At 35.7% G+C, this 20,440-nt stretch overlaps 1 protein-coding gene across 6 annotated transcripts in view; it reads left to right on the top strand.

Annotated features, from left to right (window-relative positions):
• ADGRB3 (adhesion G protein-coupled receptor B3) overlaps window positions 1–20,440 on the top strand; it is a 446,706-nt gene that overhangs the window by 420,189 nt on the left and 6,077 nt on the right. For 3 of the 6 annotated variants that reach the window (XM_066547459.1, XM_066547457.1, XM_066547458.1), the window contains 5 exons: window positions 1,460–1,555; window positions 2,907–2,946; window positions 5,495–6,138; window positions 6,297–6,410; window positions 15,407–15,442. In XM_066547459.1, coding sequence (XP_066403556.1) covers window positions 1,460–1,555; window positions 2,907–2,946; window positions 5,495–6,138; window positions 6,297–6,410; window positions 15,407–15,442 — 930 coding nt within the window. The remainder of the gene's footprint in view (window positions 1–1,459; window positions 1,556–2,906; window positions 2,947–5,494; window positions 6,139–6,296; window positions 6,411–15,406; window positions 15,443–20,440) is intronic. The other 3 variants (XM_066547462.1, XM_066547461.1, XM_066547460.1) reach the window with 2 other exon arrangements.

The raw sequence follows: 20,440 nt of genomic DNA, 5'->3' as shown, positions 1-20,440 counted from the left end.
CTATGCTTTGGAGTCAAGCATCATGTGCCTGGAGATGAGATTTAGCACAGCTGGGGATGCTTTGAAGGAAGCATTTTTTATTTTATTTTTTGTCAAATCACTGTGCCAGTGCTTATCCAAGAGTATAAAACTCTGAAGTGTGACCTAACTTTAGCATTGATAAAGTGAGAGAAGACTTGGATTAAATTTGCAGCAACTGGGAGATGCCAAATTAAATTAACATCAAAAACATGGAAAACCAAAGCAAGTGTAGTGACCTAAAATCACAATCTGAGTTTCAATACAGCAAACTTTAAATTACAATGTGTGGTAAGTCTTGGTGTTTTGAAATCAATCCAAACCTTCCCACCTTGCTTCATTCTTCCTTCTGCCCTATTTTTGCTCCCTCCACCTGTAGCAGTCACTTATCAAGACTGCAAAGCACTCCTATTCATTTAAGGGTTGAGCCCTTTAATAAAATGCTTGCTATTTATAATTTTTTTCATTTCATTTTTTCTTTTGTGATAGCTTCTAAAAAACTCACATTAGAATATGATACATTTAAAGGGGACTGCTCCTCACCAGCAACAATTGATGAATTATCCTCTTCTGCTGTTCACAAAATGTCCATGAGTAGGAGAAAATTTTATCCCTTTTAATTATTCTGAATAAGATATCAAATAATTTTTACAGACAATAAATGGAATGCAGGTTTTTTTAGGCATTTCATTCATAGTACTTTTTATATTTGAACAAGAAATTGGATCACCAAACCAAGTTCTCGTTTCCCAAGTCACGTCTTGCTTTTGTACTTTTAAAAAATCTGTCTATGTGCAAAAAGTCCACTTTTCTTCATGTGCTCACATTGAAGATACTTCTCTCATCTGGAGAATTTTACTCCTAGAAGAGATGCATTAGATTCCCTGTACATGGAGCTAAAGATTATTATTGGAATCAGTATTGTCTTTCAAATAGACTTATTCTTTAAAGTACAATTAGGAGATTAGAATATTTGTTAAGAACTGATTTCAATAACTGTCTGGTTACAATAACTGTAAAGAACTGTCTTTCAAGAATCATACATTTATCAAGAAGATACACTTTATCTTGCAATATTAACAGTTAACAGTATGTCTATTAATCTTGTTATCAGACATTTACCAAAGTGAATAAGACAAAGCCAAATACTATCACCAAGACAAATGTGGCTTAAATACCATATAATCACTCTCTAGTAGCTAATTCTGGACATACATAAAACTAATTCTGTGGTCTCTATGTGATAGACTGACAAATTTATACCAGCCACAAAGTATAACAAATGTATGAAATGACAGAAATAGCCATTTATGTTTATTGCCTCTGATTTATGAAGTGGGCTAAAGAAAAGTCATGCATCATATTCCATATGGTTTAATTTAATCTCTGCTAGGAGTCTACAATGTTTCACAAGAATCAGTATAAGATATTTTTTTCACAGGTTCAAGATGCATTCAGATGTCGGCTAAGAAATTGCCAGGATCCAATCAATGCAGATTCTTCAAGCTCTTTTCCTAATGGACATGCTCAAATCATGGTTAGCTTTTATTTTCTTCTTTGACTATGAATTTAGTGTTCCTAATAGAAAGAAAAACATACTGTGTTGTATGTGACAAGTTTGCATGGCTGAAATATTAACACCTAAGCAAAAGACTGTTTAGGTTATCATCTGCATGCTTAAATATCTTAGCTAGTTTTAAATTATTGGTGTGTTTGTTTAGTGGAGCACAGTGACTTGGTATCTTCCACCAGTGTTCTGTAGGACAAAAGAATCTTAAATTAGAGAACAAAAAAGAATTTAATAATATATTGTGACTTTTTCTAGTGTTGCTGTAGAGTGCTGATGCATTTCCCTTCCTGAGGTCTTGAAAAATGTTCTCAAACAAGATGAGGAGAAAGTGCTAGATATTCTACAGGGGAAATCTATTTAGTGTGTTAAATTAAGAGATAGTGAATTTTGCTAATAATATTAGGTAATGTATTAATACAACATAGTGGTCTCTTCACTTTGAACGCCAGTTCGTCATTGACTATAGTGGGGTCAGAATCAGGCCCTAAAGACATGCAAGGCTCAGCAAGAATGCAAGGTACAGCAAGCAGATGCCCTTCAAATGATGAATCAGAAAAAGAATTTAATGTTTGGACTTCACAAGCAAGAAAGAGATCAGTTTTGCTGAACATTTAGCATGGAATAAACTTCTTGTGAAAATAAAAAGAAAAAGTAAATAAATTCTCTAACAGAATAGTTTTGTTTAACTAGGAAAAGTGTGCTTTGTTTTTGAACTGTTAAAATTATTCCTTATTCTCACAATTAATTTTTGAATAATGAAATAAATAGTAGTTGTTTTCAGGGAGTACAAAAGTTTTATATGACTAGATTAATAGAAAGAAATGACAGAATTTTTCATAACATAAGCACTTCATTTACACAAATTAAAGACATTTCAAACAGGATGGACTATTTGAATTACACTTATTCACAATAATTTGTATTGCAGGCTATTTTTCATACTTTTTTTCATAACATTACCATGAAAATCTTCCTTAAAGAAGATCTTTTGGTGAGATGTAGAAGTTATTCTTCCATATACCTTAAAAACTATACACCGTATCATTTTATTAAAATTATATACTCTACTTCCACCTATTTTATTTTATTTTTTTCTGGTCAGGCAGCATGCTTTGAAAACCACCCAGTTATACTTTAGGAAACTTTATAAAGCTCTTCTGTTGTAAAACAATACACTTCACCTCAGCAACAAGAAACCATTTTTAATGGCTTATGGCCCTGTAAGTAGGACATTTTGGAAGTGCTAGTTGGCAAAAAGGTATTGTGGTTTATTTTTGAATTATTAATGGCTGTTCTGTTTCACTGTTTCTTGTTACAGACTGATTTTGAGAAGGATGTAGACATTGCTTGTCGGTCAGGTAAGAACATTGAGAGAGTATTTAGCCAACAAATACTCTTGTACAAGTTCCTTGTGAAGTGAAAACCAGAAAAATATTGGGGTTTAGCTGTTTGTAGGAAATATTTATTCATTTAAACAAAATAAAATGTGGAAAATGATGTCACTTTGTGAATACATTATTTAATTGTGTTACTAGGGTCATTAACTAGAATTGAGCATTTAGAAAGTAGTCAAAGGTGTGACTGTCTATTAAAAAGCAAATAGTTGTGGAAAGAAGATTATTCTTAATGCATTAAGCTTTCCTTCCCTGGTACACAAGCAAATGTGAAAACATCATTTTACTTCAACAATAAAAAAATAGTGCATCTTGACAGCTGTGTATATGAAGGATGCATCAATTTGCATTCATTTTAAAATGGGTATGTTTTTTAGGACTCTAAGTGAAATCAACAATAGTTTAAGCAAATTAAGTTTTATTCCACTTTAATGAGAAAAGTTGCAGGTTTTAAAAATATATTTCAGTAGTGTGATCTTTAACCAGTTGGCTATATTTGTTTCCGTATATTAAAGACAACAAATTTTCACCTATTTATTTGCCAACCTTGCTTAAATAGTGCAGTATAAAATAAATTACTATTTAAACTCTACAGAAGTATTTTAATCTAGGAGATATTTCCAAAGGACAGTTTTTCCTAGGGAAACAGTCTTGCCTAAACACCCTCAGTTTTCAATAAAGGGAGAGTGTGTCCTCTCTATGGGGTGAGTCAGAGCAGAAGCCTGATTTAGCTCTTCTGCATCAGCCACCTAAAGGACACTTTCTCTTCACTGGCTAAATGCAGAGCCAAGAAAGCTGATCTCATTAAGGTGAAGTTTGAGTTTCCAGTCACCCACCTTTAAAAAAGGTGAGTGAGTTTCTTGCTATATAGACTTAGTTCTTCCCTACAGATCAGTTTTAATATGCACATGTATTTTGAAGGAATCAGGGTAGCGCATTGTAGCACAAATGCCTGTGTGTCACCATCCAATGCAGACAAAAATCCAGCATTGATCCATGTAGTTCCCACTTCTGTGATAACATAGCTCTGCAGTACAGAGGGCCTTGCCAGAGGTGTCCTAAAGGAGATTGACTTTGAATGCTGTTATGAACAGGCTTTACTTGATAAGCATTTGAACTCACTTTCTGATAATGAAAAAATTTAAGGATAGATCACTGTTTGAAATGTCTGAACAAGTGTCACTGGAAACAATGAAGCAGACACTGAATTCAGGTATTTGTGCACTGTTGTTTAGAAGAAAATCATTATTTTCATAATGGAAAAAATGCGAGTTAGTTTAGTGTGAGGAAGGAGAGTCAGATGTCTTATGAGCTGCTTGCTATGGAAAAGGCAGTGAACTGACAGGCGGGTGCTGGGGGATCTGGGTCATCAGAGCCCTTGGGCAACCAGAATCTATGCAAATGTAAAACCTTGATACTTGAGTCTGTCTTTCTGTCTCAGCCCATGAGCTGGGTTTTGTTGTATAAAATAGCACTGGTGTGAATGAAAATATTTTCAACCAGGACCATAAAATCCCTGTAGGCAGCTGGAATAAGTCCAGCAATTGGTTACTTTAATTGTTTTCTACCCTTTTTCTTTCATTACAGATTTTGGATTATAGACATACTTTTTTTTTCTTCTTCTTCTTCTTCTTTTTTTTTTTTGTTTGTTTGTTTGTTTTTTGAAAGATGAATAATTGTGATTGAATAGCTGCTTTGCTTTTGAAGCCATTCTTCAATGCTTCTGGAAATTTTGAATTTTATAACAGGATTAGTAACTTTTACATGTAAACCTCGCCCCCAAAAAAATCATTGAATGTTGCTACAAGTTTGACCAGGAAGGTCTAGGCCTAGAACAGAAGTGGATTATGACTCTGCTATAAAACATGTTTATATTCTTTATAACCTTTCCAGATACAGTAAAATATTCTTTCCATACCAATGGAATTTTTTCCCAATGTGGTAATTCTTTTGTCACTTTTATTTAAAACATAATTTACAGAGAAGAGTTTTTAAAAGTCAGTGAAAAGGAACATTTAGGAGTTTAGGAACACATGCTCATAGTTATAGTCTTATGGTGGGTCATTACAATGGATTGACAAAATGATTCTGCCTTACAATCTGTTTGACATTTTCCAGAAGGTTATGTGGAGTTAATAATGGCAGTAGGGATGTCATACTGTATTTTTTTGGAAAACCCTTAATGAGTTCCACATGGCAGGCTTGTGCTTAAGCTCTAACTCACCTAAAATCTATAGAAGTCAGTAGGAACAAATGAAGTGGTTTTAAGTCGTATAAGTGACTGAAGTTAGTCAGAGATCAGTTATACACAGCAAATTAAGAGAACAAAAAACCCAAAATCACAGAAAAGCTTTTCCAAAAACAATATTTATAACATGAAAGCTAATAAGTGGATAGAAAATATTTTAGAAGATACACTGGTAAAGAATCACTGCTAGATAAAGCCACAATAAAAAGCAGTGTTAGGTTGATATGGTTTCATGCTGTAAGAATCCTATTCTCTGGCCCACAGTTCTGCATAAAGACATTGGACCTTGCAGAGCAGCCACTATAACAGGAACACTTTCTAGAATTTCACTAAATGATGAAGAGGAGGAAAAGGGACCAAACCCAGAAGGAATGAGCTATTCAACCTTGCCTGGAAACATCATCTCCAAAGTCATCATCCAGCAACCAACAGGTCTCCACATGCCTATGAGTATGAGTGAACTGGCCAATCAGTGCTTGAAAAAAGACAACAGCGAGCTGAGGAGGACTGTGTATTTATGCACTGACGACAATTTGAGAGGTGCAGATATGGACATAGTCCATCCTCAAGAGCGGATGATAGAGAGCGACTATATAGTCATGCCCCGGGGCTCAGTAAATACCCAGCCATCCCTGAAAGATGAAAGCAAAATGAATATAGGCATGGATACCTTGCCTCATGAAAGGCTGCTGCACTACAAAGTTAATCCCGAGTTCAATATGAATCCCTCTGTAATGGACCAATTTAATATCAATTTAGACCAGCATCTTCCCACCCAAGAACATATGCAGAGTTTGCCGTTTGAGCCCCGCACAGCAGTGAAGAATTTCATTGCTTCAGAGCTGGATGACAATGCAGGATTATCAAGAAGTGAAACTGGATCCACAATATCAATGAGCTCTTTAGAGGTCAGTGGTGCATAAACAAATTGCATGCTCGGTTGTTCTAATTTTATGGTAAGACAATAAATTGTGTCTTGTGTCTAAGGGGTGAAGCTAATGTTTTAATTCAGTATAAATTATTGTTTGGGATCATACACTGCTGTTCATATTTCTCTTATTATCAGAAGTGTTTATACCTAGAAAACAAGACTAAAGTTTCAGAGCCAGTCTGTATGAAAAAATATAGTTCTGGAGATTTAACATTCCACACGACTGCCGAGGATTTCGTGACCTACCAGGTAAAGTCCACTGGAAAATTCTGTGTTGCTATGAGAAGAAAAACTATTCCTGCAAGATAAAAGTGCTAATCATTGGCCCTACCTGCAAGCACATGCAGCTGAAAATATTTGCTGTTTTATTGCTGACAATCATATCTGTCTCAGATATGATAGGTCTGATTCTGCTCTCATTGGTGTAAATCTTGGATTCTTCCATCCAATAGTTCACCATTTACTGATTTAGTTTTGTTTGCATGTGCATGCAGGCATTGGTACAACTGATGTGTGCAATAGGTACAGGTGGGCTTCGTGTGGAGTATCATAGATTCCAGTCAGATTGCAAAAGTGAACTGAAAAGCCTTTAAAAGGCTTTCAGTTATTACTACAATCTGTCTGTGGGATTTAAGCATTTTCAAAGTGAAAACTGTTGAAATAAATGGTTAAGACCTAAGCATCAAATACTGCCATTCTTATTAAGCTTTTACATGTGAAAGCCAGTAGTGAGCTGGAGTTTATTTCATACTTGGACCTCCTTAAGACCTGGGAATACATTTCACCAGCGCGTCAGATTTTGTGAAACATGGCATTTTGTGGGAAAGAGAAAGACAAATGAGAAAAACATGGTACTCACTCATTCTCTGAAAGAAGTCACGCATGGAAAAAAATTCTACTTTATTGTGCAAACTTGAAGCGATTAGCCATGGCTCTACAGTGTTTAGACCTGTCTGCGTAGGGAAGAAGAGACTCAGCCTTATTTTTCAATTTTTAGATGCAACTGTAGCTGATACTTCATAAATGGTGGATACTTATAGATGCTTCTTTTAAAATGGAATTGAAGTTTGATGAAGATGAAGTTTTATGAAGAGTTTGGGCAGAATATCAGAATTTAGATTCTTTTTAAGAGATATCTTTACAGGCTTTGAAAGGAAAATATTTTCTGTGCTGTTTATATTGTGTGCATACTACAACAAGTTTTTACAAGAGTTGATTCAACTTAAAAATTATTAGAAAATGAAGTGTGCGGATCTGCAAGGAATCAAAAATTATCCATGTTTTGGTTGTTGTTAAAGTGAATATGTATAATCTTGAAGAAATTTTCAAAATTATTTCTAAAAGATAGTTTAAATGCTTGCCTTTTCATTTCTCAGACAGGATCTTTCAAAGCAAGTCTGCATTGTTAAAGAAATTACTGCCCTCAGTTCAGGTATTTTAGTTAATAGATCTTGGGTGATGCACAGGAGTTCTCAAATTTAATGCAACCCCAGAAGCAGAATAGATAAGGTCACCTTCCAGCAGTATCCTCTCCCAGCTATCTACAATTCCATCTTTCAGATCATTTTTGTCAGATACAGAGGCTTAAATCCAGTCCAGTTAATATTAGACATATGGATATGTGAGGAAGATTCATAATTCTTTGAGAAGATGGACATATTTGCCACCAAACCTCCACTCTAAATAAATTTCTGGTGATGCCTCTTTTCTTCCATTGGTGACAAAGTTCATCTAGGACACCTTAAAAAAAAAAAAAAAAGATCAGATCTTAGTTAAGTTGTAAAAATTGTGACAATAGTTACTTCATTGTACACAAAATTATAGTTCCTGACACCACTTTGGAGTATAGGTCTGAAAATTGATCAGTATAATGTACTGCTCCTTTAAAGTTATTTTTCTAACTGTATTTGTATCATATTTTAACTTTATCTCTAAGATGGGGTGTAGACACAGAAGCTCAGTCACCATTCTGTAGATCATTTTTACACTCAGGAGGGACTAATATGTAGTAGAAAGTGCAGTAAAACATTACAAAATAGTAAATATGTAGCTTCTTCTAACTTGGGAAACATACTAGGTTTAGCAGGCTGTATTTTGATCCAGAAAACCAGTTATGTTTGTAAACCTCATGAAACCCAGCATAACCCATGTATTAGGAAAAAAGCACAGATACTAGGGCAGGTCAGAAATTAAAGAAACTGTTTCAGCTTTTGTGTCTGCCTTTGTGATTCCCAAAATTACTGGATGAGGATGTGCTGCACTGAACTGAAGATAAAGATGTGCTGCACTGAAAGGAAGATAGGAGCATGAAAGAAAATTGTATGTAGAAGAAAATCAGAGTCTCAAACAGATCCTGATAAGCAGATCCACCCAGATAAAGAATGTGATTGTGTTTTTACTATGCAGATGTGTAAGAAGCAAGGGTTGAGGCAAAGCCCAAAATGTTATTGGCTGGAAGTGACCCGCTGGATTAACATTTGTGTCTGCCTTAAACGAAGTAAAAATGGGGAGGCAAGGAATTTGGTTTTTGGAAGATTGCAAGACTTTTCAAAAGACAGGGCTTTGTCAGACATTATGGAGCAGCAAAAACTGCAGCAGGACATTCAAGATCACCCTACCCACCTCTTTCCTGACAGAGCATGACTAGACCAGCTCTAAAGGAGAATATCCTGAGCAGCAGAAAGCTTCCCCCTCCTATCAGCTTGTACTAGGAACACAGCTACAATATCAGCACAAAAAAACTTATATCCTGACTTCTAACCCTGAAAGGAGGATCCACCAACCCTACCATTAAATATCTAAATGTAGACATTCCCCTTCTGAATTGGACAAAGAGTTCTTCACATTTGGCTCCCCTATAGAGTCAATTGAGACAAATAGCCATTTTTAGGCCACTTTTAGACATCTGCTCCAGGATAAAGTAAATTACATACCTCAGTGCATGTGTCTCTTTTCAGATTCCATAGAGGAAGCCAGAATGAGTAGTTCAAACACAAGCACCAAACATGTTGATGTCCGAAATTTAGTCAGATGCATCCTCCTGTTTGTCACAAACTTTCTTCTAAAACTTTTTCATCTATTTTTTTTCCTAAGGAAATGCTTAGACGTGAACAATTAAATGCTTTACTATGTCTGAAGGAATTTTAGTGTGCAAAAGATAGCTTGAGAATGCCATAATATTTACATACAAGTATTGCCCAGATAAGTATAAATTTAAGGACGTGCAGATTTGCAATGTGCAAATCGGTGATTTTTATTGTATTTGGTATGCACCCAACAGTACTTATGTGATTATAGGCACAGGCAGGCATATTAGCACAACACAGAGTTTCTGAGGAGGACTAATCAAATATCTGGTTAATCTCCTGAACATTCCTTATATGCATGGATTAAAACTGGCTTTGCTACCTTGGCATCAAAGTGGCTTGTAGTATGCTCCTTCAGTTCAAAGTGTTTTGATTTTAATGAAGAGAACACTCAATTCAGTCTTTTGGAATGGTTGTTGTTTTGAAAATGTACAAAATGAGTGTTGTGCTCATTAAAGTGAAATTACTTTGAAGTGAAGTATTGCATTCCCAGACACTTAGATGCAGAGGAAAGGAGGATTAAATGTAGAGGAAGAAGTTGATCTGGGAAACATATCTCCAGAAAAAGTAATTAATCTCTTTTTATTGGGCAAAAAAAAATGGATGAAGAAGTAGATACCTGTGAAGAGACTTGCATTGTTAGCTTTGTGGAAGAATGAACGGTTCTTTGAAGGGAACTGCGGTTAGCGTAGTCTAAGCAGAAATGGAAAAGAGCTGAAAGAAGACAAAGACTATAAAATATTATAAAATTAAAAACATGCAAATACAGGCAATAGAAACATTTATTAAGGGGGGTGGAGTGAGGAAATGTCATGTGCTTTACAAGAACAGGAAGGAAAGGACTTCACAAATTATTTGTCACGTAAAGAACTGAAATTCTCTTTCCAGTCTCTTATCTTCTTTGTTTTTCTGTCTCAGATTCTGCTGTGAGATTTTTATGTGTAGTAAGTTGATTGTGTGACCAAAATAATCCTTCCATATTCATTTATGAGAGCTCTTAATACATTCAGTCAACTCTGTAGGTCCTTGGCCAAATCACTGACAAGGGACTTAAGGAAGAAAATACTGCTACAGCTGAGAAAATAAAGGGGTATGTTTAAGATAGTGAAATGCAAAGAAAAATTAAAGATCGGTAAAGAGCAGAAAAAAAAAGGTGGGAAATATGGCAGAAATGGAGGAAAAACAAAATTAAGGTATTAGGAAGAATGAGATAAAAACAGCAGGGAAGGAACAAGATCTAAAATAATAATAATAAACCCAATTCCCAAACCAGGAAAAGAAGGGAAAAATACAAAATTAAAATAGTCAATTTCATCTATAAAGTACCAGAGCATCAGGCAGGGAAATAAAGCAAAATGTTGTGATTTTGATTTATGACATGAGAAGTAAAAAAAAGAGAGAACAAAAATATAGAGATGAGCACCACAGGAATTTCTTCTTTATCATGTTTCCACATTGCATATATTTTCAGGCATTCTGTATCTCAGATTTCTATCCCTTCCATTCCTCATTTCATTCTTCAATAAGCTGTGGAGACAGCTCTTGCCAATTTTGTGACTCTCAGTAAAATGAAGTCTAGCCCTGTAACAACCCTCTCTTTCTTTCACTTGATTGAATAGGTCCCAGAGTCCTCTGACTTCAGAAATTGATGCAGGTTATTTTCAGGGTATCTTACAGAAGTGGGGGGTAGAATCAGGCAGAGTTTATTGTAGTAACTGAAGATGTGAAGCATTGAAATTTTAATCAGTCTTGTAAAATGCAGCATATATTGCAGACTTTATATTATCATTGCCTATTTAACAAGTGCTACATTTTCCCTCAAAGCATTCAGAAACACAAAGCAAGTGGTCTTAGTTGATTAAGTAAATAAATATTCAGGCTGCCCTATAAAAACAGGGAGCAGCAGGACACAACAATTTGTCAGAATACTTTTCAAGTGAGATATTTGAAGTTATGTTTATGCTCTGTATTGGCATACTAAATTTGCTAGTGTGTTTAAAGACTTAAAATTCCCACAATAAATTCTTTTTCCATGAAAATTTACTGCCTTTATGTCTAGCTCATGTTATGAGCTAGCAGCCAACAATCCTAGAGTGTTTTTCAGTTATATATACACAAAAGGCATTTAAAATCAAAACTATCTTTATATCTTCCACCTTTATATCTCTGAGGGTCAAATCAGATTTTTCTTTACTTTTTTCCTGGGAAAAAATCCTCCTCAGGCTAAGATCTTGTGTGTCAAATCTCATCTCAGAGCAAATTATAAACTGCTGATAATAGGACTTTATATTAATGGAAGCATGGTTATAGCCGTCTCTATAATATGGTATCTCTGGTTTCAATTATGCTTTGCACAATGAAATATATCTTTAGGAGTATCTGATGTAATTAATCAGATAGTGGTGTAATGCAGAGTAGAATAAGAAGAAAAACAGGCATTTGTCATTTTACAGACATGGAGAGGGATTTTATTAGTCTTTTCGTAGGAGCAGCTCTTTCCTGGTGCCAGCAGATTAGTGTGTGCTGGTGTATGGAAATTATTCTTCAAAATTCTATTTTTGTCCCTCAGCAGAGTTTAAAGTTGTTCTGGAATTACACAGAGAAGCTATACGTGATTAGCACAAAGCAAAATTGATTTAAAATAAATTACTACACAAATATCTTTTCACAGAGTTTTATTTTGGCTCTGGCATGAAGGGTACAGGTTTTTTTCGACATAAAATTGGTTTTATCAATTAAGATTAAAGAGCCATAGAAGTCAGAGATGGAAAAATTCTTGTCAGGTCATCTTTTCTATCAGTGCAAGAACATCTACAATATATGTCTCTAAAACTTAGTCAAACTTCACTTTCAAAACTAGAGTGAAGGGATTCCACTCTTTCCCTTAGTAATTATTAATTTTTAATTAATTATTAATTAATTAATTCCCTTAGTAGTTTCCATGCAAAACTAATTGCATGGATCTTCAGGTTTTATACACTCCCTTTATTACTGACCCTTGCAGTTCTGCAGCATTTGGGGCTCTTCAGCTTGGAGAACAGATGAGTGAGGAGGGAATAGGAAACTATTATTCATGTCTCCTATAATATCAAAAAGAGGAATATCAATAATATGTCAAAGAGATAAACAACCTAATTTCCTTCGTCATGTTTTACATATTTAAACTGTGGAATTCACTACCTCAGCACATTTTAGATTTCAGAATAAGCTCCTCCCAAGGAAATTCTGAAACTACTGAAGACTTACGGAAGGTATTGTAGTAGAAATGTGATTTTATACTTTCAGGAATGATACTTGTATCATTCCTGAAACATCATAGCAGGACCTGGTCAAATACAAAATACTAAATGAGGCAAACCATAGATAATATCCTTTACAGTTTTTTGCTATTTGTATTCTTTTAACATTAATACTCGAGTGAATCTCCAACTGATCCTTGGGAAAAACCCACCAACTTCCAGTGTAATTTTTGTGTTGCTAAAATAATTCTCAGTTTTGCAGGTGCATAAAGGGAACAGCTTTTTGGAAAAAAACATATTGGTGTGACCAGTTCAGCAGCTCATTTGACACAAGGAAATTCACCCCCTTATTCCACTCAATTGCCTTTTGTCAGTTTAATGTGTAGAATGAGCTGGATGGTTGATTTCTGAAAGCATTTAGGTATGTGTGGAAAGCTCCATTTTCATCAGCCAAAAGAGACATAACAAACTTCATATAAGAGGAAAAGAATATATGCAGTCACAATTAATGCAACTTTTTTCATGGCTGTTATATATCATACAGAAACTAGAATAATTGAGTAAAATTTCAACTTCCAATTGAGACTGAGTGGAAACTCCTTCATCCTTGTAAGTTTCCTAATGACTTCATGCTTCTGAATATGTTCCCCCTCTCAAAAAATAACACTGCTGTCATTTCAGGACAATGATGTAGCACCCAGGAGGACCTGATCGTGTACCTAGTGATGTCAGTGACAATATTGCAAATAACTTTCCAAGGTTCAGGATCACATTCATAACCAGCATCCTTTGGTTTTCAAACCTTGCAGAACTTTTCTGCTCCTGTGGCAGTTACACACATTTTATGTTTGATGCTCGGGCAGCGCTTGTAACTGTATTTCATTGTATGCAGCCACACAAAAAATGTGAAGCACAAGCTCAGGAACAGATGTTCCTTACTATATAAGTTTAAAATAAATGTTTTTGTGATAGGTTCTTGTTGAGCCCTAGAAAAATCCTCACTGAGAAAAACCTGTGGTATATGACCTGTTTAGTCATAACTGGTGTGAGCTAACAGCTGAATTGCAATACTTGCCTCTCTCTGACAGTAGCACAGCTGAATATTTTGCTGTCTGATGGTTATGTATTTTCACCATTTAAGCAGTGATAGAGTTGTCTGGGTGCAAAACCTAATAATCCAGCTATGCCAGGAATATTTTCACTGCAGTCAAGCACACAAAGAAATATACAAATGTTTCAATTTTACAAATCACAGTACCTAGCCAACTGAACTTTTTTTTCCTAAATTTGCTGTATTTTTACTTAGGATTCATTGGTATCAGGTTTATTACTGAACTCTAACTTAAAAATAGCTTTTTCAAACATTTTTCAAAGTTACTTCTATAAATTTCACTGCATTATCTGTTGTACGTGTTTCTTATTTTGTAGCCACTGAGCCTTTTCAATGGTAGATGTGGTCTAATTGTACCTTAAAAGTAGATCATTCCTCATCACAAATGAATAGATTCTCTTTAAATCAGCCCTTGATGATTAAAGATACCTTCTCCAAAGCTTTTTTTCGTTGGTGGTTTTAACTTAGACTGTTATTTTATAGAGCCTCAGAAATCTTTACGCATCAGAGTGTCTACAGTGTTGCAGTAATATTCCTGATATTATTGTGGAATGGAGGATTAAAATTTTACTACAAAACCAGACAACATGTCACAAAGTGGTATAATCAAGGGCTCGGAGACCAAACATCTTCCACTTTTTACAGCTGGAAGACTTGTAAAATCATTCCTTTCAATTCCAGGAAAACAAAGCAGCTTACTAAAACCTGCAGGTTTGTTAAACCAAATAATATCAAAATCAGAAAGATTCTTCCTCTTGACTTAGTGAGTTTGATTCTTCTTCACTGAAGAAATTCAATGCAGTGTGAAAAGGTCCCTTCACCGTGACTTAAAGCCATCATATGCTATCATAAAAATTAGAGTTAAGCTTCAAAGCAAGCCTTTTTGGGTTTGGGAGTACCTTTTTCTTCTTTAACCCTCCTTCCTGTAGACAAATGTATCTTTTTTCTCATTCTCAATTTTTTTGCATTCTTTTCAGCTCTCACAACCTAGCTTCTTCTTTCTGCATCTCTTTAATCTATTGCAAGCCATTTAATTTCCAACTTTAAAAGAAAAATATATTTTTATCCCTTCTCTATAATATTTCTGCTTCTTTTTGATATAATTTGACTTTATAATTGATTTCTTTTTGGATCTAAAAAATTCTGTGCTAAATTATTTGTAATGTGTCTAAGCAATCATATTCTGTTGCATTTTATACAAGTGATTACTTCACTAGTAAATCATTCTTGCTTTATATCAGATGCTTTGAATCAGATTTGTCATAAGTTTAAAACAAAGTCATTGCTTTCTCCATTCAGATTGCCATTGCAAACAAACAAGCTGAAGCTGTGGCTTCGGCTTGATTTTGCTGTCATTTATTCCATTAAAATCAATGGAGTTGTACCAATGTAAGCCTGATGTAGGAAAGAATCAATTTCTGTAAACCTATAAAAAGTCTAAATCATAGATATGTATAGGTACCTGCGTAAAAATGTATAAATATGATGATAATTTTCAAATACCACAGAAAGTATAGAAATATTTTATACAGCAACAGGTTCAATTGCATGCAAATAACATGCACATTATGCATCCCACTGAAGTGCATTCTGGTTTATTTCAGAGAAAATATGATGATACTGGTCTAATAAACTATGCAAAGTCACACATTACTCTTAAATTATCAAGATAAAAATCTCTATCTTCTTACAAAACACCTAATATATACCTGATAGGAACAAAAGAATGTTATTTAGACTCATTAATATGATTTGAATAGTCCCCTTGTTAATAAAACCTCTTTTTTCTTTTTTTTTACTGCTTAATAGAGAAGAAAATCACGTTATTCGGACCTTGACTTTGAAGTAAGTTTTACTGAATTATTCCTGAATATTAAAAGTATTTTCCTAAAAGTAAATGTGAAGTGTTCATTTTAGCAGATTTTAGCCTTCTGGCATAGTAAATGTGATAGGGAATTCAATTGGTACTGTACAGAACACGATGAACAATTCATTAAAACTACTTTGGTGCAACTTGTTTGCAAAATATTCTGAGATCAGACTGTCATATTGCAATATTAACCATCATGATTTCAGTTTTTAAATTCTTTGCCTTTTCATTTTCATCTGGGTTTGGTTTTTTTACTTTTTTTCTCTTTTTTTTTGGCTGGCTATCTACTTACTGGGAAAGCGTGACACTTTCATAGGACAGGGTAAATCACAGCAGAAGTTTGCTTTGCTCAAGAGATATTCAATAATTTCTTTTCTCTTTCCTCAATACTACTTTACTGAAATATGACTTTCACATCCAACTAGTGATTATGAATGTGTCAAATTTTGAATGACATAGTGCTGCAGGTGTCAAAGCTTATGGATCACATGCTATATAAAAAATACAGTTCATGTAAGGTTCTTTAGGTTGGATATGCATAACTTCCAACTTAGATCCTGTCAAGTGAGAAGGTTTAGTTGTGTTCATTAATGACCATTTTGTTCTCAGTCAATACGATTAAGTCTCTTAGAGATTTGTTTGAAGTTTTTCTCTCTGATTTCTACCAGAAGGAATACAGCAGTTAGTTTTCAAGGGGCTGTTCATAATTTAAGGTTTTCACATAGGTTGTCTATTCATGCATAGAAGTAGTTTGCTATAATACATTTTGTGTGTCTCCAAAGAAACTGAACAATTATATTTGTATAGAACTACAGACTGTGGGCTAAAATTTGAAAGCCTGTGATCAGCACATATCAACTATAACTCAAAAACTCCCCTGTTTGCAATTACCCTAAATATGCTTTAGGATAAATGCATAGAAAGGAAGAAGAAATAAACAATAACAAAATTCTGATGAGCAAGCAACTCTAAAATTAAATTCAGGCAGAAGTTTTATAACTGTAGTGATATAAAGAATTCTAAGCTTTAGTGGTTTTGTCATTGAAAAGTAGAAATATTACAATGAGAGCATTCTCTGTGGCAACAGATACTAAAACATTCTTCCTGTCACTCAGGAACATAATCCAACACCAAATAAACACCCACAATGCAGTACACATTTCTCTCAAGAAACAGGATTCCTCAGTACATAATTTCTCTTGACTCCATGGTTTCACAGACTCACAGAATGGGTCGTGTGGTCCAACCTCACTGCTCAGGCAGGGTCATCCTTGAGCACATGGCACAGGATTGTGTCCAGATGATTATTGAATAGCTCCAGTCAGGGAGATTCCACTTCTCTGGGCAGTCTGTGCCAGTGCAAAGTCACCTGCACAACAAAGAAATTCTTCCTCATTTCAGGAATTTCCTGTGCATCAGTTTCTGCCCTTTATCTCTTGACCTGTTGCTTGGCACCACTGGGAAGAGCCTGGAAACCTCCTCAACACCACTTTTTAGATACTGATGGGCAGTGATGAGGTCCACTCTCAGTTGTCTGTTTTCAAGGCTGATCAGGCCCAATTCCCTCAATCTTTTCTCAAAAGATCGATGCTCCAATCCCTTAATCATCTTTGTTGCCCTCCCCTGGACTTGCTCCAGGAGCTCCATGTCCCTCTTCTATTGAGGAGCCCAGAACTGGACTCAGAACTCCAAATGTGGCCCCACCAGGGCTGAGTAGAGGGGAAGGATCTCATTCCCTTGACCTGCTGGCAATGCTCTTCCTAATGCACCCCAGGACACCATTGGCCTTCTTGGCCACAAGGGCACTGCTGGCTCATGGAGAACTTGTTATCCATGATTCTTCTTCCACGTTGTCCATGGACACCCACGTTCTTCTCTGCAGAGCTGCTTTCCAGCAGGTCAGCACCCAGCCTGTCCTGGTGCAGGGGACTATTCTTCTCCAGGTGCAGAATCCTGCACTTTCCTCTGTTGAGTTTCAGACAGTTCTCTGCTCACCCCTCCAATGTGTCCTGGTCCTTCTGAAAGGCTGCACAGCCCTCTGGGGCACCAGCCATTTCTCCCAGCTGTGTGTTGTTGTTTATTTACACCTTTTTCTTAACTTGTTTGCAGTATTGCTGTTCCATGGCCTAGTATTTTTAGGATTACCATTAAAATGCAGGAAAATAGTTTTTTGTAAAAAGGAAAGAATGGGGCCACTGGGAGTGAGTGCTGAGGAACTGAGAGCATCAGCAATACTGTGCCAATTGCTACTGTGTTTTACAAGTATTGATGCAGACTAACCCCATCTCACCCCCCAGCTTTATGATTTTTCTGATTAAGTCTGTGGACTTTTCTGTATCCTTACACATAACACGGCTGTCTAAGGTAAAATAAAATTAAAAAGCCAAAAAGTGTTGAAATAATGTGGTGTGGCCAAAATGCTGCTCTTTGGATCCCCCAAAGCAGCTCGACTGCAAAATGGAATACAGTCTGGAGGTAAGATCAAGCCAAAGGGATTGAACATTCTACTTAAATGTTTAACACTTTCTCTGCTTTGTCTGTGACCAGTGCCAGCTGGCACTCTCTGAGACAATGCCCTTCCATATTTCTGAGGATTCCAAATCATAAAATGACATGGGTGTGGTTCTGAAGATAACAAATGTTAAGTATGCAGTGTGGACAAGGGTGGGACAAGTTTGGCTGCTTCTGTCCTTTTCCTTTTAACACTCTCTCTGCAGTCTCTACACCCTCAACCTTTCACACATGTCTCTATACACATTCAAGAAAAATACTCCAGCTATGTCAATCTTAACAAATTAGACATTTGAGGGAATATTCCTGGGTGCCAAAAATGCCAGCTTTTAAATGGATTAGTTTTTAGAAAGACCATCACTATTTTCATCTAGACCACCTTTTTTTCTCCAAGAAATTATTGAGTGTCATTAAGGAACTCAGTTCAATCTGGATATCATTCACAATAGACAATTTGCTTTTAGACTGAGAGAATTTATTAGCGCTTAGTATTTATGGAGACCATTCCATGTAAGATGTTGCCAGAGAATAGTTTTGGACATGTTTGGCTTATTACTATATACTTACTCATGGTTTCATATTTAAAATAAAAAAGAAAACAAGATTATTCTAGTGGCTTCCAATGGAAATTCACCTTCATATAAATAATTTGAAAGAAAAACAATAAATATACATTTAAAAAACACGAGAAAGACCATTTTCCTCCAAGACCCACAGAAGAAACACAAAGCCACCTGCTATGCAGTATGAACAAAACGAGACTAAGACTATATAACATCACAAACTACTCTCTGTTATCCTCAATACATGTAGAAATATAGATGTATTTTTAAGGGCCTTTGCAATGGATTATAAATAATGAAAGTCCTGTGTCTTGTGTGGGTTATAGAAAATGTATCTCAGTCAAACGTAATGGAGAGAGAAAAGGATGGCATCAAAACTTGCATGGACTTACCATAGATCTCAAGGTGGTTAGAGAGGGGGGGTATCAAAACTGGGCACCTGTATCTTGTTTTCCCTTTTTTAAGTAGCTTGCTATTATATTCTTAAATGATCCTTTCATGTAGGAAAAAGAAAAAAAGTAAAAAGACTGTAACAAACAGGGCTTAGTCTGTCAGCAGGAAGTATACATAATAGTTTCTGCTACATAATATACCTGTCCACAGTTAGAATTTGTAAAACGCTGACTAATCTAGTTGAACTTTGAAGTTTGCTAAATGAACAGTCAACATAAAATAACTTTACAGCTCTTTTCTTGCTATTAATAAAGTTTGGACTCATTCATGCAGTCTGGTGTCCAAAACATGAGCAAAATTATTGGTCTGGACATTTTGGATCCTCTCTGCCACAGGCTCTGCTAACCCTAGCTAAGTGCCCTCCAACTCCTGTCATTTTTTCTCTACAGCTGGACAGGTAGCTTTTTCATTAAGTCTCAGCACTAACAGTTATCTGTCAGATCAAATAAAATTCATTCTAATTATGTTGAACAGAAATACAGATGCTGTAGGAATTCCCAGGAGGGCTTTATAATAGGTGAACGCTGGCAGTTACAAAAACATACAGGAGAGCTAAACAGTACTATTGGCATGCATTTTAGGATTCAAGATCACAATTACCTTTACATTCTATTAGAGACTCTGACTTTTGGATTTCCCCAGTCACCCCACTCTCTCATTTCTATCAGCCATTCATTGGATCTATTCTGTTAATAACATTTATGCCAAATAATTCAGAAAATGCTTTATTACCTTGATTTCCAGGAGTCAAGTCATCTCTAGCTCTGGGGGAGAACAAGGATACACAGAACAAGTGTGAATACTAGACTGTCTTCTTTCCTTTCCACAGATCAGTAGACTTGCACCAACAATAATGCTAAATTGATCACTGCTTGTTGGAGCTGCATTCTTTCAGAATTTCATCTGCCATAGCTATTTATTATAATACTACTATAACTCATAAAAGCTTAAAATCATTCTCTTACTAACCTGAAGACATCTCTTTAAGGCAAAGGTAAAAAATAAATATGCCTGCAGGTAAAAATTATTTCCTGTTCCCAAGTTTGGCAACTGATCATCTTGAAACAGCAGCATGTTTCCATTAGAGGTCTGGGAAGGCATTCCCCCATCTGTTCTTTCAACTTAGATGTTTTGTACACGATTTGAGAGAGACCATTTTTAACTGCAACAATGTAGAAAATCTCCAAGGCAAATTAAATTACCTGGTAGTGGTGATGATGATGATGATGATATTGGTATTTATGAGACTGACCACAAATCATAGAATCACTGACTAGCTTAGGTTGAAAGGGGCCTTAAAACGTCATCTCGAGCCAATCCTGAGCCGCTGGCGGGAAAACCTTCCACCAGACTAGGCTGAGCCTCATCCAACCCAGCCTTTAAGACTTCCAGTAATGGGAGATCCACAACTTCTCTGGCTACCTGCTCCAGTGTCTCATCACCTTC

The sequence above is a fragment of the Molothrus aeneus genome, chromosome 3, assembly GCF_037042795.1.
Source record: "Molothrus aeneus isolate 106 chromosome 3, BPBGC_Maene_1.0, whole genome shotgun sequence".
Taxonomy (NCBI): Eukaryota; Metazoa; Chordata; class Aves; order Passeriformes; family Icteridae; genus Molothrus; species Molothrus aeneus.
Note: the sequence above shows the minus strand (reverse complement) of the source record. Positions and strands in the feature narration are given on the sequence as shown.